The sequence below is a fragment of the Suricata suricatta genome, chromosome 10, assembly GCF_006229205.1.
Source record: "Suricata suricatta isolate VVHF042 chromosome 10, meerkat_22Aug2017_6uvM2_HiC, whole genome shotgun sequence".
NCBI classification, from domain to species: domain Eukaryota; kingdom Metazoa; phylum Chordata; class Mammalia; order Carnivora; family Herpestidae; genus Suricata; species Suricata suricatta.
Window position 1 is genome coordinate 21575270 of NC_043709.1, and position 24284 is coordinate 21599553.

Genomic DNA, 24284 nt, shown 5'->3' on the forward strand with positions numbered 1-24284 from the left:
TGAGGTCAGATCTGGGTTTGAATCTGGGCTCTGCCCCTTACTGGCAGTGTGAACTTGGCCAGGTTAATCAATCTCACTAATCCTGAACTTCTCACACATAGAGTTGGGGGTGATAAATTCTCCCTCTCTAAAATAGCTCTGAGAGTTAGGTAATCTACAACAGGCACTTAGCAGGTCCCCGGGACGTAGTAAGCAATGTCAGGGGCTAGTTGCTGCTACGTCTGCTTTATCAGTCCTGTAAGATGAAACAGAATGCGGTTCAGGTTCACAGGTGGTCTCACTTGGTACAGTGATAAAACCTAGCACAGCTGCAAGAATGGACTGAGTGTGTGTCCAGAAGTTAATGTCCACATACAACAGTTTTCAGCTGATCTTGATAGAAATTGGACAGTAGAAGGTTCAACTCTTTGTACTTAGAGAAGTATTGGGGTTCCAGGTTAAAGAAAGAGCCAGGTAGTCTAAAATTCAGCTGAGCAGATGTTAGAATTGACATCCAGTGTGAAAACTGGAGAGCCTAAATTAGATGCCTGGCCAAATGGATGGCCAGCCCTACTGGTACATGGAGGCAAGCCACCGTGACACCTGCAGCAGGGCCTGGGTTTTGCTTGGAACACTTTCCAGGCCTCTCCCTGCCAAAGAATGAAAAGGCACTCAGAACCCCAAGGTGATAGGTAAAGAATAAGTTAGATTTTTTTGAGCTAGAATATTTCCTTTTAATAAAATGGAAAACATTACTTTTATGACTATAAAATTATGCATCGTCAGTTGAATACAGTTTAAAACATAAAGAGAAAAATCGTCCAGTCTCAGCCCTCAAGGATAACCATTAGTAACATCTTAATATATATGCCTGTTTTCTATGCTCATAGATACCATCTATGTTTGTATATATCCATATATTTTTACTTAGAATCTTTTAACCAGTTTTTTTAATGACTCAATTTTCATTTTAATTGGCTGCCTAGTGTTCCACTGAGTGGATCTATGTAGTATACTTAATCAGTCCTCTATTTATAAAACTGTTAAAAATTATAATATTCTTGCAAATATGCCACTAAACCCTTCAGCCTAAAAATGTTCAAACCCCCACTTTATGTAAAAATGCTTGGGTTTGTTTTTTTTTCCTTCTAAAAATGAAAGAAGGTTTTCTTTCTGATCCCATCCCAGGCCGCCACCACAGGCCTGGTGGTGGCCTGGCTCTTAGGGAGGAAGATAAAGCTTATTGCTAGGACAGAATCAGACGGCACCCCTGAAACAGGGCACCCCAGACAGAACCCCAGACTGGATGCACACAGGAGGACACGGTGGATTCCCAGGGCAAGCAGGGTCAGGAACCAGGCTCTTCCTGAACTTGCTTGGAGCTTTCCCAACAAGGAGCGAAGGATGAACTCCTCAGAGGCGGGAGGGGATGCAGGCGGGGGCTGCGGTGACTGAGATGGTCATTCTACATTCCACCCGCTGATGTTCTGTACATGTGGCAAGAGAATATTTACTGTCCAGTGTGCTTACACATTTCTAAGTTTTGGGCCCCTGGGTGGCTCAGTCCTTAAACATCTGACTGCAGCTCAGGTCATGATCTCACAGTTCATGAGTTCAAGTCCCACATCAGGGGAGCTCGAGCCACACCTTGGTTGAGTCCTTCTTCTCTGTCTCTCCCCCCTCTCAAAAAAATTTCTCAGTTGAGCTGATTCTTCCTTTATAAGCTATCTGATGTGTTCACTTCTTCCTTTGTTATAATGATTATTATCGGATTATGGAAATGATAAGTATTAATGTTTCAAATAAAACACAAAATTATAAAGCAGGACAAAAAATCCTAGTGATGCGTCAGTAAATATAAATTAGTTACCTGAGTGGCCAGGATTTTTCCTTGGGGACAAATTGTCCATATCTCTGCTAAAATTTTTCTAATTCCAAACTGATCAGTGTGCTAGGTACAGCCTCAGTGACTAGGATGCAGGACAATTGGGACATCTCTTTGTCTCTCCATGTCTCCCCCCTCATCCACATCATTGAGTGAGCACTTCCTGGACACTTGCTACCGACCAGTCATGGGCTAGGCATCAGGAACTCAGCCCCTGACACATGAAGTAGCTCAGTAAGTATCCAAGGTGATGGTCAAGTGTAGTCCTGGCTGCCTTGAGCTCACAGTAAACGCAAGCTTGCCTACACATCTCCAGTTTGTGTCCCTTGATTACTATTAAGATCTGTCCTTAAAATGCAGTGGCTCTGCTAATTCCTCTAATGTAGTAATTCTTAATTCACAGATCGAAGCCCCTAGGAGAAAAGGGAAGGGCTTTGGAGATTGTGATGTTTCCCTTGAGGTGGTTGTCCCCATTGACTTGGGATTCCCTGCCTTCATCCTAAAGAGCCTCTGCTGGAGAGAAAGTGTTGCCAGGCCTCCCTCATCATGAAAGGCGCCCTGCACTGGTTGAGAATCCTGGTGATGGTGGATCATGTTAAGTCACAAAGGACAGCCTTTGCCTGGAGGCTGCCTCTCCACTGGTTTTGGCATGAGACCCAGGCAGTTGTGTACCTTTAGGTACCCTCATCCCAGCCACGATGCATTGACCACCCAGGAGCTTCTGTATTTAATGTTTTTATGGGTTTTTTTTAACAGTTTGCAGAAGTCATTTATCTTAAGTGTAGTTCTAAGGTATAGTGGTCAAGAGCATAGCCTCTCAACACCTGGATTCAAATCCCAGTTCTTGCTGGTACTAGCTTCATGACCAAGTTACTTAACTGTTCTGAATTTAATTCTCTCATGTGTAAATTAGGAATAATAATAACTCCAAAGTTATTAATAATGCCCACAGAGTTGTTGTTAGGATTCAATGAGATAGTCCATGTGAAGCATGTCATACAGTGCATGACACAGAAAATCATGAGTGTTGGCTGAATTGTCATTGATTCAGTGTAATCATGAATGATTTTCAAAATAATCCAGCAAGGTAAGTATTACATATTAAGAAAAAATGAGGCTCAGAGCATGTTCTCCCCAGTAATCATTGGCTTATTGCCAATTGCCATAATAAATGTGATTCCAGAAAGAGATTCATGCTGCAAAAGCCAAGACAGGTATTTTCCAATAAGCTAGGAGGAACAGAAAGAGCCAGAGACCAGCTGAGTTACAGCGTTTGAAAGATGTAAGGTAGTGAATGTGAAACTAAAGGAGTTTGAATTTATGCTCAAGCGAGTTAGTGGCTAGAGATGAGAACGTGGTTGTGCCAACTTGAGAGGACATCCCAGTGCTCTGTGGTCTGGGCTCGCAGGTGTGAAGGGGCGCCTTAGTGCTTGCATCTAGCTTCTCCATGGCCGGGGCTGAGGGTTAGCGGCTCCAGGAGTAGCTCCCCAGGAGTACATGCTGTTCGCCCCAGCTCAAGGCTGCAAGTGCGTCTTCCTGCGACCTGAATGAGGATCGGGCCAGCCTTCTGTAGTGTTCCAGTTATCTACTGCTACCTAACAACCATTCCAAAACTTAGTGACGTAGACGAGCAGCCATTTCATTACGTTTATGATTCTGTGAGTTAGGGACTTGGGCAGAATACCCCAGTTCTGCTCTTCTCTGCTCAGCAATATCCGGGGCCTCCAACTGGGGTGGCTCAGACGGGACAGCTCTGTTAGGGCCTGGGGTCTTGAGTCCTGTCTATGTGGCATCTCCTAGGGATTGAATGTCCGTGATGACTCCTTCGCTGTGTATCTGGAGGCTGGGCTGGGAGGACTGCAACTGCTGTTCCTTGCCGGGCGGCGCTGCCTCTGACCGGCTTGGACGTTCGCGCAGCACGGTGACCTGGGGTGGTAGCTAGTTTCCCTCGAGCAAGTGTTCCGAGAGGCCTGGGGAGAAACTGCAAAGCTCCCTGCGACTGAATCTCGGAAGTCCCTGCGTGTGACTTCTGCCACATTGTGCTAGTTGGGAAAGTCCGTAAAGCTAATTAGATTCAAGGAGGCAGAGGAACAGACTCACCCTCTTAGGAGAAGGTCTTGGCATGTACACAGAGGAGAGGAATTGATGGCAGCCATTCTGGAGACAAGCCACCACAGGTGGGTAGGGTTAAGAATATGGGCTTTGAGCCACAAATATTGGTTCGTATCACAACTCTGCAACTTCCTTGCTCTGTGATATCAGGCAAGTTACTTAACCTAAGCCTCAATTTCCTCATCTATAAAATAAGGATAATGACATTTTGTAATAACTGTGATAATACTTAAATGAGATAAATCTAGTGCTTGGCACAGTCAGTTCCTAACACCTGTAAAGTTCTCATTTAACAGTATCTATGCTGCCAATAGTAATAATACTACCCTATAGTGTAACTTTAGTATAACTATAGTAGTGCTATTTCTCTAGTTGGTCCTTTGGATATTCATTCAGCTAGCAAGTAAGCATTTACTGAGTGCCTGTAGTATGCCAGGCACAGTTTCAGGCTCTGGCCTCCCCGCAGTTGGAAAGATACTAATACACTGAATTAGTATTAGAGAGTAATCGGGCTGCCAGGTAGTTTAAGCAGCCTCGCTGGGGTCAGCAAGCCTGGCTCAAAGGAGGAAACAAGGGTTTGCCACCTAAGTCTTTCTGATTCTGCAGTATTAACTCTTGATCTCATCCTAATAGACACTCCTACTCCCACAGTAACTCTCCTCCCATTTAAATAGTGGGAACGTTACTAAGGAGAGGCAGGAGAAATAAACCTTACCCTGCATTCAAACACGTGTCTGCAGGTCCCATCTGGTGAGTGTCTGTGCCCCTCAGGGGCCCTGGTATGTCAGTAACAGCATTCAGAAGCCCCGTCAGAACCAGCTCCTCTGTCTCATGCCCATGGACTCTCCCTGGCTTCATAATCAACACCTCAAACACTGAGGTGATAGAAAAGATATGAAAGGTAACAGTGTCCAACTCTTTACTATAAATAATCACAGAAGACCTCTATAAAGCATTCTAAAATAAAACGAAAATCAAGACATCAAGAAGAATGCAAGCCAAATCAGGAGAGGCCATTTGGCACAGTCTGGTCTCTGTGTCTTATTTGAGCAGTTTCCTAACACCAGGAAGTAATTAAAAATGAAAAAACAGGACTTCTAAGCCAGTACCTTTCAAAACCTTTAGGCTTCCCATAATAGTCATGTGAAAAATCCCACTTGCTCAAATGAGCATCTTTAACTTCGAATTGAAGACACTGGAGCTTTAAGTAAATCTCACTTTCAGGAATTTGTTTTTAGGTTAATGATAAAGGAACTCACACTCATTAAGCTCCACTGTTCCAGGACCTAAAAACTGAACATTACAGAACTGCTGAGTCTGCCATCTTTCCCTTAGTCCATTTGCCCACCCAGAGCATGAATATGTCCTTCACGGCCCTGACAGATGGACATCAACCATCTCCATAGTCATGCTGGACAGGACCAAGAGCCTGTGACTTCACACGGAGGCTGCAGAAATCAGAAGCCCCAGTCTGCCTTTCAGAAGGGCCCCATCTGTGCACAGGGAGGCAAGGCTGAGGATGACGTGAGTGCCAAGTGTAGGCACTCGAAGGGTTCGGCCCTCTGTACACTGATGGCTGGAGCTGTCTGCCAGCCCTCCTCCACTATCATTTGTTGGTGCACTGCTAAATGACTAGTCTGACTCATCCTTGGAGGCAAACACAGGATCAGTGTTCATTGCAGGAAATGCTCAGTTGGCTGTGTGAGGTTCAGAGTCTCCAACAAGCACAAGTCTGTCTTGTGGGGCCATCCTTTCATAACATGTCACTCAAAGAAGACGACTCTGCCTCTGTCAAAAACAGTTTTCAAGCTCAGAGGCATTCTCCTTGCTTGGGTCCAAGACCACAACAGTCTGGCATTGATCTGAAACCTGGTCTGTCCTGAAATCCACAGGCTTCTTCCACAGGGCCTCTGAAGGCCATCCTGTACCTCCCTTACCATCTTTAAGTGGGAATAGTCCTAAACAGTTCTCCCCAGAATCGTGGGAGTTTAACTGTTCCATATGCTTAACTGGGGAAGAGTGGCTAGAGATGGGCATAGTTGCAAAAGCAGCATAAGCAGAATGCCATTTCTGTGTTTTGAGAAACCATGAATAGACATTCTAGGGACATTGATCAGAATGAAAACTTGGGACAGACCATGCCTGCTTTCTGCTGGTACAGTGATTTTTGAAGAAAGCTCTCTATGACCAATAGGCATCTACCTCTTTGGTGCACTGTGACCTCAGAGATATTGTTGAGACCCTGCCTCTTTGGGGTCAGTGTTTTCTCAGTGAGAGAAGACAGGGTGGAGCTGTGCTGGGAAGAGAAGGCAGAAATCGAAGATCTATATCTGGAGAAGAGAAAAGAAAGCAAGAAGTCATCTTGAAAGGAGTGATTGAAGGTCTGATGAAAAGAACCTTTCTCCCAGGCACTGCTTGGCATGGCATTCAGGCCTGACACAATCTCCTGTCTCTTGCTGATTTGATGATAAAATATGGAGTGGACCCACAGGGAGAGCAAGTGCCTCAAGAAATAGATGGATAATTGGCTCTGTTTGCATGCTGGCTGCCGTAACTGTGAGACGCCACACCAGCATGACTAATGCCTCTCCCCTCCGCCTAAATTAGATTTTGATTGTGCTTTAGAGATGTTCACTGAATCACAGATGTTTGAGGTAAAAAGACCCAAACTTCTCAGGAACACCTCCTGTGGAGTGTGTGGGCTCGTCCTCACAGGCAGGGCTGAGGCGCTCCCAGAACTAAGATGAAGGACCAGAGTAACCCCTTTTCTTCCAAGGGCTGGGAGCAAACCAGCTGCCCATGAGGAGGCTCTGGATGGAGTAGGCTCCTGGGGCCAGTGAATGGGGGCCTGCTCCCCGTGGGGTGAAGCTGGGGGTCGGCTCCTTAGCGTGGCGGTAAGAGAAGGCATCACATTGCTGACTAATGCTTCAGATAAACTCCAAATTGGACCTAGAGTTTCCTGTTTTTCACAGATTTCCAGTGACTCACTGCCACATCAGGTGGAGGAGCTCAAGGTCCTTGCTAGTTCACCTCCCACAGTGCTCCTCAGCCACTCGGCCACCCTGCAGTACACCAGAGTAAGCGCTTTCTCTTTACTCTTGCAGAATTTAGCCTATGAAATCATCCTAACACTGGGACAGGCATTTGAAGTCGCTTACCAGCTTGCACTACAAGCAAGAAAAGGGGGGCATTCCTCTACACTTCCAGAAAGCTTTGAAAACAAACCCTCCAAACCCATCCCCAAGCCCCGTGTCAGCATTCGCAAATCGGTGGTAAGTAGAAAAGGTAACAGATGTTCTGAAAATCTTGAGCTGGAGGGAGAGGAAGCTGCTAACTGGGCCCTGAGTAGTGTGGGACCACGTTTCTCTGTCTCCCTTGGCCTCCTCCTGACATGCGTCCTTCTTCCTCCCAGCCTGGCTCCTGCAGTCTTGGGGGACCATCTGCCTGAACCTAAAGGCTCCCAAGAAAACCCCACTCTTTCTGTCACCTGTGGCAGACCTGTGAGGAGAGTACTCGGTGCTGCTGCTTCCTTGAAGGTCCAGGAAAGCTTGGGAATGATGTTCCCCGAGGCTCCACTGCCATCACACCAGGGGCCAGAGCCTCGTGCAGGCCACTAGCCCCTTGGAGTGGTTGGCAGAGGTTCACAGCAAGGTGTCCCGGGTACCCAGCTAAAGGAAGCTAGGTGCACAGGCTGTGCGTGCATCACAGCAGAGTGGCCTCTCCCCCTTTGCTGGAGGCTTAGATGCCAGTTTTCGGCAGGCCTTCTAGCAGCTGAGGCTTCCTGCAGAGCGGTGACTCTTCACAAGGTGCGGCCCCTCCTTCCTCGTCATCTGCTTTCCTCCAGGAATTTCCTCCCCTTCCCTCCCACAAGCTCTGTAGACATCCTGTCCTAACAGACTTTCATGACTTCAAAGCGGCCTCCTCTGGTAGTAGCAGTACCCAGAAGCTGGAGCATTCCCAACCAGCCTCCCATCTGGCTTCTGCTCCAGCTGCCTTATGGCATCCTAGCAACTCTGTGGCTCCGAGCAGGCAGGCGCCCCCAGATGCTCTGCTCGCATACCCACACATCCCTCTCTCTCTGACTCTTTCCTCCCTCCCCTCCCTGCCTGTGGGGCCCCAGAGGAAGTGTAGAATCTTTACTGTTTGTCAGGAAGTGCCTCCCTTCGTGACCATGTGGCTTTACAGTCTTCTTTTGGCCTCTACTGTCACCATTCTTGGCAGCTTCAATATCCATGGGGACGATCCCTCCAGCATCTGGCCTCTCTCACCAGCATCTGCCACCCCACCCCAGCCATTTGCTCCCATGCTTATCCTTCATCTGAGCATCACCAGTTACTGCATGTCCTCTGAAAGTCTTCCCTTCAAATACCTTGGTCAAAACAAACACGCACTATGTCCTCCCTACCTCTGCACCTACCCAGCCCCACTGGCTTCTGCTCCTGATGCACTCCCACAAATCCAGATTTGTATCTTCAGTTGCTGCTTTAATATCTAACAGACATTTGAAACTTAGCATGTCCAGAAATAATTCTTTTCACTTTAATTCAAGTATAACCAACGTACAGTGTTATATTAGTTTCAGGTGTATAGCATAGTGATTCAACAATTCTACACACTACTCAGTGCTCATCCAGACAAATACTCTAATCCCCTTCACCCATTCTCCCATCCCTCCCAATCCAACTGCCCCTCTGGTAGCCATCAGTTTGTTCTCTACAGTTAAGAGTCTGGTTTTTTCCTTTGTTCATTTATTTTGTTAAATTCCTCATATGAGTGAAATCATATGGTATTTGTATTTCTCTGACTTATTTCGCTTAGCTTTATACCCTTTATATCTATGTTGCTGCAAACAGCAAGATTTCATTATTTTTTATGGCTGAATAATATTCCATTATGTATATATACTTTTTCTTTACTCATTCATCCATCAGAGGACACTTGGACTGCTGCCATAATTTGGTATTGTAAATAATGCTGCAATAAACATAGGGGCACATATATATTTTCATGTGTCTGTTGGCCATCATGTCTTCTTTGAAGAAATGTCTGTTCATGTTTTCTGCCCATTTTTAATTGCATTTTTGGGGTTTTTTTTGTGTTGAGTTGTAAACGTTCTTTATATATTTTGGATACTAACCTCTGATCAGATATGTCATTTGCAAATATCTTTTCCCATTCAATAGGTTGTGTTTTGATTTTGTAGTTTTCTTTATATATATATATATATATATATACATATATACATATATACACACACATATGTATATATATACATATATATATACATATATATATACATATATATGTATATATATATGTATATATATACTCCCAATAGTTTACTTATGCTTTTGTTTTTCTTGCCTCAGGAGACATCTAGAAAAATGTTGCTATGGCTGATGTCAGAGAAATTACTGCCTGTGCTCTCTCCTAAGATTTTTATGGTTTCTGGTCTCACATTTAGGTCCTTAATCCATTTTGAGTTTATTTTTCTGTATGTGTAAGAAAGTGGGCCACTTTCAGTATTTTGCATGTAACTGTCCAGTTTTCCCAGCACCATTTGTTGAAGAGATTCTTTCTCCCATTGCATCTTCTTGCCTCCTTTATTGAAGACTCATAGATCATATCATGGGCTTATTTATGGTCTCCCTCTTCTGTTCCATTGAGCTCTGTATCTGTTTTTGTGCCAGTACCACACTGTTTTGATTACTACAGCTTTGTAGTGTATCTTGAAATTTGGGATTGTGATACCTCCAGTTCTGTTCTTCTTTTTCAAGATTACTTTGGCTATTCAGGGTCTTTTGTGGTTCCATACAAATTTTAGGATTATGTCTTCTAGTTCTGTGAAAAATGCTATTGGCATTTCAGTAAAGATTGCATTAAATCTGAAGATTATTTTAGGTAGTATAAACATTTTAACAATATTTGTTCTCCCAGTCTGTGAGCCTGGAGTACCTTGCCATTTGTTTATGTCATCTTCAATTTCTTTCATCAGTGTTTTATAGCTCAGGGTATAGATCCTTCACCTACTTGGCTAAGTTTATTGCTAGGTATTTTATTGTTTTTGGTGCAATTATAAGTGGGGGTATTTTCTTAATTTCCCTTTCTGTTGCATCATTATTAGTGTATAGAAAAACAGTGGTTTTAGTATATGGATTTTATCAGTTCTAGATTTTTGGTCGAGTCTTTAGGGTTTTCTATACAGAATATAATGTCATCTGCAAAGAATGAGTTTTATTTCTTACTAACCAATTTGGATGCCTTTCTTTTTTTTTTTTTTTTTTTTTTTGTCTGATAGCTCTGGTTAGGACTGCCAGTACTAGAATAAAAGTGGCCATTGTGGACACGCTTGTCTTATTTCTCATCTTAGGGAAATAGCTGTTTTTTAACATTGAGTATGATGTTAGCTGTGGGTTTTTCATATATGATAATTTTTTTTGTTAAAGTATGTTCCCTCTAAAACCTACACTGTTGAGGTTTTTTTTTTTAGTTAAACATATAGTTAATTTTTATTTTATTTTTTTACAGTTAACACTTTATTTTTTTAATAGTTTATTTTCAAATTGGTTTCCATAATACACCCAGTGCTTTCCCCCACAAGTACCCCCCCCACCATGACCATCACCCCCTTCCCACCCACCCCCCTTCAGTCCATGGTTTATTTTCAGTATTCAATAGTCTTTCATGATTTGTGTCCCTCACTCTCCCCAACTCTCTTTCCCCCTTCCTCTCCCTATGGTCCTCTGTTAGGTTTGTCCTGTTAGACCTATGAGTGCAAACATATGGTATCTGTCCTTCTCTGCCTGACTTATTTCGCTTAGCATGACACCCTCGAGGTCCATCTACTTTCCTACAAATGGCCAGATTTCATTCTTTCTCATTGCCATGTAATACTCCATTGTATATATATACCACATCTTCTTGATCCATTCATCAGGTGATGGACATTCAGGCTCTTTCCATGATTTGGCTATTGTATAAAGTGCCACTATGAACATTGGGGTACACGTGTTCCTATGCATCAGCACTTCTGTATCCCTTGGGTAAATCCCTAGCAGTGCTATTGCTGGGTCATAGGGGAGTTCTATCGATATTTTGAGGAACCTCCACACTGTTTTCCAGAGCGGCTGCACCAGTTTACATTTATCCTGAATATTGATATTGCACTTGATGCTTTTACTGCATCTGTTGAGATGATCATATGGCTTTTATCCTTTCTCTTATTGATGTGACATGCCATGTTGATTGATATGCAAATATCAAAACACCCTTGCATGGGGGAGGGAGGAATACCACTTGGCCTTGGTAATTATTTTAATGTATTATTGAATTCAACTTGCCAATATTTTGTTCTTGATTTTTGCATCAATGTTCATTAGATATTGGCCTGTAGATCTCTTTTTTTATAATGTCTTTTGGTTTTGGTATCAGTATAATGCTAGTTTCAGAGAACAGATTTGGAAACTTTCCTTCCTCTTCTAATCTTCAGAAAATTTTAAGAATTGATAATTAACTCTTCTTTAAATGTTTGTAGAATTCACATGTGAAGCCACCTGGTACTGGACTTTTGTTTGTTGGGTGTTTGATTACTGACTCAGTTTCATTGCTGGTAATTGGTCTATTCAAATTTTCTATTTCTTCCTGATTCAGTTTTGGGAGACTATGTGTTTGTAGGAATTCATCAATTTCTTCTAGGTTGTCCAATTTGTTGGCAAATAATTTTTCATAATCTCTTAAAATTTTTGTATCTCTGGTGTCCATTGTTATTTCTCCTCTTTCATTTATTTTACTTTCTTCTTTTCTATTTTTGATGTGTCTGGCTAGAGGTTTATCAATTTTCTTGATCTTTTCAAAGAAACAGCTCCTGGTTTCATTGATCTGTTGGTGTTTTAATTTTCTATTTCATTGATTTCTGCTCTATTATTTCCTTCCTGCTACTGGTTTTAGGTTTTGTTTGTTCTTTTTCTAGCTCCTTTAGTAAGGTTACATTGTTTGAAATTTTTCTTGCTTCTTGAGTTAGGTCTGTATTGCTATAAACTTCCCTCTTAGAACAGCTTTTGGTGCATCCCAAAGATTTAGAACCACTGTGTTTTCATTTTCATTTGTATTTTTTTATTTCCTCTTTGATTTCTTGATTGACCCATTCATTTTTTAATACTATGTTATTTAACCTCCACATATTTGTGTTCTTTCAGATTTTTTTTCTTGTGGTTGATTTCTAGTTTAATAGTGTTGTGGTCAGAAAAGATGCATGTTATGACTTCAGTATTTTTTTTAATTTGTTTAGATTTCTCTTGTGGCCTAATATCTATTCTGGAAAATATTCATGTGCACTTGAAACAAATGTGTATTCTGCTGTTTTAGGATGGAATGTTCTGTATATATTTGTTAAATCCATCTAGGAAAGCCACTGTTTCCTTATTTATTTTGTTTGGGTGAAGTGTCCATTGATGTAAATGAAGTGTTAAAGTTCCCTACTACTATCATATTACTGTCAATTATGTCCTTTATGTTTGTTATGAGCTTTTTGTGTATTGGTTACTCTCATGTTCGGTGCATAAATATTTACAATTATATCTTCTTGTTGGATTGTTCCCTTTATGATTATATAGTGTCCTCTCTTGTTACAGTCTGTGTTGAAGTCTAGTTTGTCTGATGTAAGTATTGCCACCCCAGCTTTCTTTCCACTTACATTTGCATGATAAATGTTTTTCCATCCCTTCACTTTCAATCTCATGTGTCTTTAGGTCTGAAATGAGTCTCTTGTAGGCAGAATATAGATGGGTCTTGCTTTTTTAGCCATTCCACCACCCTATGTCTTTTGATTGGAGTGTTTAGTCTATTTACATTCAAAGTAATTCTTGATAGGTATGTACTTACTGCCATGTTGTTACCTGTTGTTTTTGTAGTTCTTCTCTGTTCCTTTCTTCTCTCATGGTTTTCTGGCTTTCTTGAATGATATATGTAGATTCTTTTCTCTTTATTTTTTGCATATCTGTTGCCAGCTTTTGATCTGTGGTTACCATACGTTTGTCTATAACATCCTGTGCATATAGCAGTCTATATATTAAGTAGATGGGCACTTAAGTTTGAACCCATTCTAAAGGCATAAAATCCGGAGTGCCTGGATGGCTCAGTCAGTTAAGCTTCCAACTCTTGATTTTGGCTCAGGTTATGATCTCTTGATTCCTGAGATTGAACCCCAAAGTTTTGGGCTCCACGCAGGAGTCTTCTTGGGATTCTCTCTCTCCCTTTCTCTCTGTCCCTCCCCTGCTCATGCATGTTCTCTCTCAAAATAAATTTTAATTTAAAAAAATAAAGTTAGTAAATTTTTACTCCATTTTTTAGGAGTAAAAATTTCCTATCGCTTCTCGGCCAAGATCAAGTGTAGGAGTAAAAATTTCCTTTCCAGAGTCCCTTTTAACATTTCTTACAGGGCTGGTTTAGTGATCATGAATTCCTTTAACTTTTTGCTCGTGGGAATTCCCAATTCTGAATGATAGCCTTCTGGATTAGAGTACTCTTGGCTGCAGTTTTCCCCCCTGTCTTTCAGCCCTTTGAATATGTCATGCCACTCCCTTCTGGCCTGCAGTGTTTCTGCTGAAATACCAGCTGATTGCCTTATGGGCCTTCCTTTCTATTTAGCTGTTTTCTTTCTCTTGGTGCTTTAAAAATTCTCTATCACTACTTTTTGCTATTTTAATTACTATGTGTTCTAGTGTGGCCTTCTTTAGGTTGATTTAGTTGGGGGTGCTCTGTGTCTTCTGGACCTAGATTTGTTTCATTCTTGATACTGGCCAAGTTTTAAGCTATTATTTCTTCCAATAAGTTTCCCCCTTTTTCTCTTTGTTTCTCTTTCTGGGATCCCTATAATGCAATGTTATGCTGGATGGTGTCACTGAGTTCCCTTAATCTATTCTCATTTTTTATTAAGCTCTTTTCTTTCTCCTGTTCAGCTTGATTGCTTTCCAGTACTCTTGTCTTCCAGGTCATTGATCCATTCTTCTGCTTCTTTTAGTCTATTTGTTCCCTCTAATGTGCTTTTGTTATTGGGTTTTCCATCTCTGACTGGTTCTTTTTTGTGTTTTCTATCTTTGTTGAGGGTCTCATTGAGGTCCTCTACTCTTAAGTCCAATATCTTTATGAACTTTAAGTTACTAATCTCCGAGATTTTAGCTGTCTTGCTGTGACTCTGTCCTTTCATTTGGGACACATTCTTCTGTCTTTTCTATTTGTGTCTTGTTTCTATGTATTAGGAAAGTCAGTTATGTCTTATGCTCTTGAAATTAGTGACCTTATCAAGAAGAGGTCTTATAGTGCCCTACAGTGCAGTGTACCGTGTTCACCAGAATCTGGCACTTCTGGGGTGTCTCCTCTCTGTGTCCATATGCCTTACTGTTGTGGCTAAGCTGTTTTTGCCTTTAATCTAGTTGTCTGCCATGGTTCTTTGCGTGCTTTGGGCTTAAGTTGCGTTAGACCAGAGTTACAGGAGCACCACACTGCAGGCGCTCTCCCTGTGTTGTCCACTGAGAAGCTTTTGTTGGGGGTGGGGCCTGCAGTCAGACTCAATGTTCCCAGCCTACTCCTGAGGTCATGGTCAGACTGCTATGTGTGATTTTCTTCCCATCTCCCCAGGGCAGGAGTTGCTTTGGGATGGTGCTGACCCCTGTCAGGGCTGCTTGCCTGTGACAGTGCCTTGGATGGACTCAACAAGGCTGGGTTGGGAGGTGGGGCCACAGGAGACCCTGAGGGCAGGGCAGGGCAGGTCATGCTGTTAGCAAGCTAGGTAGAGAGTGTTCCTACTGCACTGGTTCACACAGGTATACCTGTATCCAGGCTGGGGGGTGGGGGAAGAAAATGGTGCCTGCCACTTCCCAAAGATCTCTGCCCCTCTAGCGTATGCTCAGAGATTAGTAGATAAATAAATCTCCCTCCCTCCTGTATACTCCAGGCATTTTTCAAGCTGCTGCTTCTATGCTGTCTCTTTATGGGCAGAGACTTAGTTTCCTATCACCCTCTGAGGTTCACTGATTTTCAAATTCCGAAGTGTGGTAAGCCCAACTGTTTGAAAACCAGAGAGGCTTAATATTACGAGTTCTTACAAAGCCAGATGTTACAGGAATTCATCTTCTGCAGTGCAGGTGCCCTATGCCTGAGTGCCTGTTGTGGGATCTCCCTGTGCCCCCAGCATCCCTCCGTCAGGTCCCACAGGCCCATTTGGGTTCCAACCGCATCTCTGTCCTTCCCCCCTTCTTCAGTGTGGCCTCTTTCCTATATTTATCGGTAAAAAGTCTGTTCTTCCAGTCTATAGGTCATTTTCTGGGTTATTTACACTGATGTGGGTATTATCTAGGGGTATGGGTGAGTTGAGCCTAGGATTCTCCTCTGCCGCCATCTTCCCTGAAGGTCCCCAGAATAAAATTCTTGATTTTCCCTTCAAAGCTGTTTATACTCTCAATCTTTCCCAGCTCCGTAAATGGCATAACCATTCACCATATTGTTTAAGCACTAAATCCAGATGCCATCCTTAAGTCCTGTCTTCCTCTCGCCACCATGTACAACCATGAGCAGATTCTATCCACTCAACCCTTAAAACACAGATCTGTCCACTCCTGTTTCCTCACTCTTCTCATCCAGGCTACCACCACTACTCCCCAGAACTATTGCAGTACATGTCCTAACAGTCTCTCTTCTCCACACAAAGTGAGGCTAAAACACACACCAGCTCATGGAACCACTGGAACCGATGCCCCAAGTTCCAAAAGCTAATTTTCCACCACACTTCTCTATGATGCTCAGACCTTCATGTTCTTCAAATAGACCAAAGCTCACTCCTGTGCCAAGGCCTTTGTGCTACCTGTTCTTACACCTGGCATAGTATCCCCATTTCTGCACAGCTGACTACCACTTGTCATTCAAGTCTCCACTACATGAACCTTTTCCTGGGACACCCAATCTTAGCTGCCTAGTCACACTCAAGCATATACCTTTTAATTCTATGTAGCATTTATTGAGAGAGATTTAGTATCTTCGCCCACAAAACTATAAGTTAAATGTCCAGGAGTTTTCAGAATATTTCTTGGATTATCTCTTAGACTATTGTAGTCATTCGCCTATAGGCTGGATAAATCTGTTCATGGCAGGTCCTCCATCTGACTTTACTCTGGTCACCACAGACTTCTTCCGAGAGAGCACAACTGGGGTGGGTGCCATGGGGGCTCAAAGAATATGCATCTAAAACCCTTCTCTGAGAAATATGAAAATATACAGCAAATAATACTGATGTTCTTTAACTGCCTCAATATCCCATCCCCCTCAGGTCTACTTGTTTATTACTGAAAAATATTCCACGATTCCTAAGAATACGTTTAGTCTTCCCCACAGCTTTGTGGAGATACAATCAAATCATGCTGGAAGGTAGCCAAAAGGCATGGGTCCCACAGCCTTCCAGCAGGCACCAAAGTTCACAGTGCTAGAGAAATGAGAGGGGCTTTTGCAGGCTACCTTGCTCCAGCATTCCTGAGCAGAGCACATGGCCAGGGCAGATGTGGAAACACCAAAATATGAGGCAGCAATGTGGGGAAGAACTCCTTCCAAGGCCCCTCCTGAGAGCTCACAGCTCAAGCCTTATCCAGGAATGGCCTGTTTTGACTTCATATGCACAGGGGCTAAACTGGTTTTGTTTTATAGCTCAGCTCAGTTTGGTTCAAGGCTCAGCCTGACCTGGCTCTGCTTACCTATTTACCCTCATGTCTCCCACTCTGCAAACAGAGCTCTCAACCAGGCCTTTCTCCTTACCTCACGGGCTTTGTGCATGCTGTTCCTCCTCTCCTGCTCCCTTGCCAGGCAAATTCTTGCTCATCCTCCAGCTGTTCAGTATTACCTCATTCTTTTATAGTATCTATTCAGTAAGTATTTATTGTGTGCGTACTATTATTATTTACTGGGTTGCCAGGAGCTTTTTAAGTTTGGGGCAAATAGTGACAGAACAAAATCCTACACTGCAGTGTAGGATGAACCAATAAACATGAGATAATGTAAGTGGCACAAGGATTATGAAGAGAGCAGAAAAGTTAGGATGTTATTTTGTTTGGGGTGAACAGGTGAGGTGATGTCTGAGCTCCCACCTGAATGACATTAGGGTGTGAGGCATGCGGGAGTCTGGAGAAAGGCATTCCTGCAGAGCAGATGATGTTAGTAGAGGCCCTGGGTGTGGACTTGGCATGCAGGGAGAAGCAAAGCCAGAGTGGCTGGACTGCCCCTTAAGGACTCTGGGTTTACTTTCTGATAGAAACCACCGTAGGCTTGAGAGCTGGGGAGTCCACCTCTCCAGGAAGTCCCCTGGCTCCCTGGCCACAGAGCACCTGCTCTTCCTCCTTCCCCCTTCTCAGAATGCCCCCCCTTGAGTGCCTTGCATACAGTCCTCATACAATAAATGTGTATTAAAAGGACACACATAAGATTCTTACGCATCAACATCCCTGCAGTCCTGCCAGAGCATAGTGTTGGGTTCTAAGAAGTTTTAGGAAGCATGGTTGCACTCCAGTTACAGGTACCGTATAACAGGCATCAGCCTTTCTGTTTTAAAGCAGATCGACCCATCTGAGCAAAAGACTCTGGCCAATCTGCCATGGATTGTGGAGCCGGGACAAGAAGCCAAGAGAGGAATTAATACCAAGTATGAAACCACAATTTTCTGATACTCACCATCCTCCTGTCCTCGCGGTGCCTTGCACGCTGAGCAGTCCCGGAGCAGGCTTCCCTTCGCGCCTCCGTTTCCACCCAGCCCAGGAGGAAGACTGCTCTGTGTGGCCTTGTCACAGGCGAAAGGCCGCTGGCCATTCCTGGGGATGTTCTTTCTGCACCAGTGACAGAAAGTGTGCACCCAAGACTTTCCAGCCGTAACCCCTGAGAGGCACGAGTTGAGATTTTCTGCTGACTCCCGACTCCCCTCCCTGCCACCACCCAAGGTATTTGTAAGGACTCTGCCCCCAACACGGCTTCGCTGAATTTGGGGATGATAACGTAAAAGAAAAAAAAGTACAGGAGATCTCTAATACTGCCTAAAAGTATAAAAATCTTGGATTTTTCAGTCAGCAGTTTTAAAGGTAGAATCAGAACAGAACTACCCCCATAAAAACACCTGTAAAATCATATCACTGACCATCATTTCATGCATAAGGACAAAAACCACCCCTATGATTGCCAGGAAATCCTGTTTCCCAATTTCTATATTTGTGGATTTTATATGTAATAAACCATGTCAGATTAAGAAAAATTTACGTCTATGGATTGACTCAAAACTTAAGAATGATTCAAAACAGGAATTTATTATGCACAGAAAAATGTGTCTTGTATTAAATATTTTTATTAAAAGAATGTTTCATTAATGCACTGATAAGAAAAGTAGGTTAGTTGTGAGGGATGTTTCTGGTTTCATTTCAAATAACTAAATTTTTACTGTTACCTTTGAGAGGACTGGCTTGGGCATGGCAAAGTACTGATGACGCTCCCCAGAGCAGGAGACTAGGGCAAGCAGACTGGCATCCAACCGAAAGTGCTGACACAGCTATAAGCTGCAAAGATTGTTTTTTTTTTTTAACCTTCACAGTGTTTTAAAGAAAACGTTAAAAAAAAAATCTAGGGCTCCTGCTGTCATGATTTCTGTCATGGAAACCCTGTTTGAGAAAGATGTTAATAAAATTCTATTGCAAAAATTTTTTTTTCTAGAAAAAGTACAAAAAAAAAAAAAAAAGAGAGATTCCAAAGTAATAAAACTCTTTTCTTGAGATAAATGTTTGCTTACTATTTGATTAAATAAAATTTACTTACATTTCTTTAAGGTATTTTAATTTTTTTAATGTCTGTGGAGTATTTGTATGATACCATAATGTATATTTATGTAGAATCAAATTATATAAACAGTACCAATATTATAGAAAAAATACATTTTAACGTATATTGTTCTAACTGATCATATTGTGAATCATTTTGAAGTTCATTATAGCGATATTGATAAATTGTGGGATTGTCTTAATGTTTTTTTTATTAACCAATATTATTTTAAACCTGAGGCTTATCAGTTATTTATCAGTTGGTGAGTTTTAAAGAAGGATAACTAAATTTTGTTTCAAACTGACAAATGTATATGGATTTAGTTCAGTGTTGAAGAATTTTAATACAATATTAAATTACTTGACCTGAACAGTTCCTTGTATATATTTTGCCTATTCACTGTTGATATGTATGTAGTAAACAGAGAATAAAATAACACTGAAATATGGTACCAAAAGGTAATTGTATAGGAGCAAAGTAAATCGTAGCTTTGCTGAAACAGAAACATACGTGTAAATATGCTTGGGCTTCCAGTTATAAATTTTGTAATTTTTGTCATTATTTATATCCTATAAAAAAGCACACAAAATAAAACGTAAACTGTACAGCCACCGGTGCTTGGCATCATTCTGTGAGCACCTTCCCACTTCCATTTAGGAACAAAACCAAAGGCCCAGGCTCCTCAACATCCATACTAAAGGTATTTTTTAATTGGCAAAATTGAGAAAATTTGTTTATTTCTAAGTTCAACCAGTCTGAAAAAGATACATTCACTTTTAAAGCTTAAAGTTCAGCCAAAACAACCCCACTGCCTTTCAATATTAAAGTAGACTACAAGGAAGAATTACCAAAACAAATTTCTAAAAGAGCAAGGGCCACCCAAGTAGATCACCTGTCTGGGACAATGCAGACAGCATTTTTGGAAAAACATCTACACATTTGTCTCTGTCAGCTCAGGTTACCATAACAAAATACCATAGACTGTGTGGCTAAACAACAAACAAACATTTCTCACAGTTCTGGAGGCTGGAAAGGCCAAGATCAAGGTGCTAACAGGTTTCACCCTGAGGGCTCTTGTCTTGGTTTATAGGCATCTGGCATCTTACTATGTGGTCACATGACCTCCTCTTTGTAGCCGTGCAGAGGGTGGGGGAGCAGCAGGCTCTTTGGTGTCTACCCTTATAGGGGCACCAGTCCCATCCCTGAGAGCACCACCATCATGATTCCATCTAACCTAATTATCTCCCAAAGGCCCATCTCCAAATACCATCACACTGGACGATTAGGCCTTCAACCTAATGAATTTTGAGGGGCCAAACCTTCCATAACTACTTATCCATCCTTCCATTTTCCTAAACCATGTGCCAGCTGCAAGTCAAGTGATATAGGGCCACATTAGAGACACTGGAAAGATCAAAGATTCACAATCCATATCCTTCGACTTTCAGATCTCCCCTGCACTGCTGGACCTAAGTCTGTTACTCTGAAACAGCAAAACAATCTTGCAGTGCTACAAGCCTACCATGCACAGGGCTTTGAAAACGCTTTTAAAAACAACCTGAGATGCGGTAACATTCACAGAGGCAGAAAGTACAGGTTTTCTGAAGAAAGGTTTGGGCTGGGAGTTTAGATGGTAATGCTTTGGGGCACCTGGGTTGCTCAGTTAAGTGTCTGACTTTGGCTCAGATCATGATATTGTGGTTTGTGGATTTGAGCCCCGCATCAGGCTCTGTACTGATAGCTCAGTTTGTGGCCTGCTTCAGATTCTGTCTCCCTCTTTCTCTGCCCCTCCCCCACTCACACTGTGTGTGTGTGTGTGTGTGTGTGTGTGTGTGTGTGTGTGTGTGTGTGTGTGTCTGTCTGTCTGTCTGTCTCAAAAAACATTAAAAAAAGAAACTTTACACGGTAATGTGTCACCTGGGCTAATTTGCCCCCCACCCTTTTTTATCATTGCTAACTAACCAGGAGGTCAGCAGTCCTCTTCTGTGGATCAAATGCTTATTTGTATCTGTTACGGTCCCAGCATGAAGCAGATGGCACACTCCAACTGGGATATTTTAAGAGTTTAGTAAGTAGAATACTTACATAGGCACTGGCAGCATGTAGGGAAATCTACGGGTGAACAGTGTCCCTGGGCTGGTAATTGCCTAAGGGAGAATGGGAAGGGAGAAGGCTGTGTGAAGGGGGCTGCCAGACAGACTGAGGGACATGGCCAGCGGTGGTGGCCTTCAGAGAGGGAGTCAGAGATTAAAATACACCCTGATCTTACTCTCTGCCCTGCATTACCTGAACCCACTGAAAGCCAGAGGACAAGGAGCCCACTGATATGGTCTACACAGGGCAGAGAAGAGGGAGGAGAGATCTGACGGGCAAATAGAAGAGTAGTAACATAATGAAGAAAGGATTTGCAGCTAATTTCTTGAAGGGGAAGTCTGACACATCACTAATTGCAGTATCATAGAGGATGGGGATCCCTAATAGGGATTCCTTCCAAAAAAGGAATTCAATTACTCCATTTTTTTTCTTAAATTATTTCTATGATAAATTTGGGTGAATGAACCCTATGAAAATTATGCCTCATTTCATTAATAAGTTATGGCAGTGATTTTTCTGAAGACATACCAGATTTTCTGTTGGACTAGTTAAGAATATTACTAGTGTATATAATGTTTGGATACAATGGGGCAGAAAACAGGCTTAGATAACAAACACATGGCCAAAATCTCAAAAATAAAAATTCACAATTGGACCCCAAAGTAACTTCTCCTAAGCTACTTCTGAAAAGAAATGAAAATCTGATAAATGGGCTAGCCTCCAGAGTTCATGCTTCTCCACAGAATTGGAATATAATAACCATGATCAGAAAGGTCTATATGGAATAAAGCCTTTTTTAAGATGTTAAGTTTTTCAGTTCTCTTTATATAAGGTATTCACTAAGTATGTTTCCTATGAAAATTAAGAGATCACACAGTTTAAACATATTCTCTTAAAATATAATTGGAGAACCAGCCAACATAGGCCAACAGAGTCTACCTGCACCAATGCTCCATCAGCCTGGCCCCCTCCTCCATTCCTGTCTCCCTAATACCCAGCACACTTCACACCCATTTACTGCTGTCTATGCAAATATGCAAATGAACCAGGCATTCCAGCTGCCCCAACCACAGAGTCCTATTTCCCCCAGAAACCAGCTTCAAAGCAGGCAGAGAATTTCCTTAGGCCTAGTCACCATCCTGCACACTGTAAAATTCCAATAGTATCCAGAAGACAGGACTTATTTTTGTGGTGGAATTAACCCTAAGAATTTGGTGCAGACCTGGGAATGCCAGCTCCACTTAACTGTTTCCTCTCTTCATCCCAGGCCAAACTACCTACTGAGAACATGCTCTGTGTTAAGCATGACACCATTTTACTTAGAATTGCTAAGGCAAAGATGATCATTCCTGACCCAACATACTGTACTCTGTGTATAATTCATAAAAAATCAGAGCTACAAATTATTTACCACCAAAATAGCTTTTGTGTTACTCCCCAAAACCCCAGAGACCTATGTTTGTAAAAGCTACACAGGCATTTAACTTTCCAAGTTAATGACCAAGGACATAAAGACTCACAATACATCAGAGTGAAACAGAGACTCTCCATTTAAGAGCTGCAGTAGGATCACCCCGGCTGAGGGTGGCGGCCATAGCAGCTGAGGTTCAGACAACCGAAGAACACGCATGTTGCAGAACAGACTTCACAAGCACAGTGGAACTAATGCACATCTTTCAAGCCCTCTAAGTTCTGCCTCAGAGGACATAATGAAAAAGCTGAGCTGGAGTCATTCTTACTCATGACATGGTAATAAAAGCCATTCAAAGCAATCCATATTCAATACTCAATGTAATTGTCCTCTGGATGTCTCAGTGCCTCAAACATCCCAACAGCTGCTCCCTGAGGAGCTGCAGCTCTCTCTTACTGCTTCTCTCCAATAAGACATGTGAGAAGGAAGTCAGGACGCCTCCAAGAAGCACCATCAGCTGTTTCCTGACATTTGAGAGGTTGATTTCTCTCCAATTCTCAAAAATGCATGCTCAGTCTTCTGAGAAAAGAAAAAAAACCAAAACCCCAATATGCTAAGTGTTGAGTCAAGGGAGACTGGGAAAGAGGAGAGGCACAGGAAGTTCGGGAATAGCATTTTAACAGGCCATTTCTCGGGTGTGTGGCTGGGTACAGAGGTGGAAAGTTGCAAATGCGGCTGCCTTTAAGGCCACACAGGTAACATGAGTGAAGGCGGGGCGGGGGGGCTGTGATGATCCACAGAACAACTGCCTCATCTCAGAGGGCAGCTGGGACTTACTTGCAGTGGATCGCTGTCAGGCAGAAATGAAGACCCTGGGTCAACAGATTTTCCATGAAATCAGGATTTATGCAAAATCACCAGGTCTTCAAATGGTGGCAACACATTCAGCTTTAAAAAAAATAAGTATGGGCCAAATAAAACTCATCTGTGGGCTGGGCGTGATCCATGCATCACTTCTTTGTGACTTTCTGAGATTCCCCCAGGCTTCAACAGCCTCACAGCTAGATGTCCAGTTACTTATCAGAGAAGGAACAGTGTGTTTGTGGCTAGAATGAGGGGGTGGAGGAGGCAGAGATGCAGAGTCACTGACATTTGTTGAACTGCTCTTATACGCCAGGTTGGTTTATCAGTAGCAGGAAATGAATTCAGGGACTAGTAGCAAAGACCAGAAATAACAGTCTCTTAAAACAGGGAAAAGTTGAATTTTTTTCTCTGTAGCATGAACTTCAGATATAGTACAGAGCTGGAATGGTAGCTGCATAAGCTTCTTCTATATTCCTACTCTATCAATCCTTGGCATATGGCATCCATCTATAAGGTCACCTCATGATCACAAAACGGCTGCTGGAGCACCATCTAGCATATCCACATTCCAGACAGTAAAAAGAATGGTAAGGACCAAAGTTCTTCTGCTCCCAACTGAGTAAGGCAATCTTCAGGAGCTTTCCTAGAAGCTTCACCCCACAGCTTCTAATTACATCTTACTGGCCACCCCTACATGGCAGCTGGAAAATGTAGCTGTTGATTTTAGCTAAGCACACTGCAGCTCCCAACAATCCAGGAGTTGTTAGTGAGGATAAGGAAGACTGGATATGAGGTTGGCCACCAACAGTGTCTGCCATGATGGGAATCATCACATCACTAGGTAAAAAGTGAAAGCAAGCACACAGAAGTGAGACATCTGGACAGAGAAAGCCATGACTAGAGAAGGAATTGATGGTAATAACCCTGTAAGAGTTGCTCTATAATTTAGCCATCAAATCCAAGCAGGAAAGATCCTCACATCTGTGTTAATATAATATGCACACCAAACATCTGTGCTGCCCGGCAACACTTCTGAGAATGTCAGGGCAGAGCAGCTGTGAAGGAGCACACTATAAGCAGTCATCACAAGTGTAGCTGGTGATT

General features: G+C 42.6%; 1 protein-coding gene across 4 annotated transcripts in view; it reads left to right on the top strand.

Annotated features, from left to right (window-relative positions):
- ANKS1B (ankyrin repeat and sterile alpha motif domain containing 1B) overlaps nt 1–19422 on the top strand; it is a 1093013-nt gene extending 1073591 nt beyond the window's left edge. For 3 of the 4 annotated variants that reach the window (XM_029953700.1, XM_029953698.1, XM_029953699.1), the window contains 2 exons: nt 7081–7248; nt 17566–19422. In XM_029953700.1, coding sequence (XP_029809560.1) covers nt 7081–7248; nt 17566–17676 — 279 coding nt within the window. In that variant the 3' untranslated portion in view covers nt 17677–19422. The remainder of the gene's footprint in view (nt 1–7080; nt 7249–17565) is intronic. The other variant, XM_029953701.1, reaches the window with a different exon arrangement.
- Nucleotides 19423–24284: the final 4862 nt, after the last annotated feature.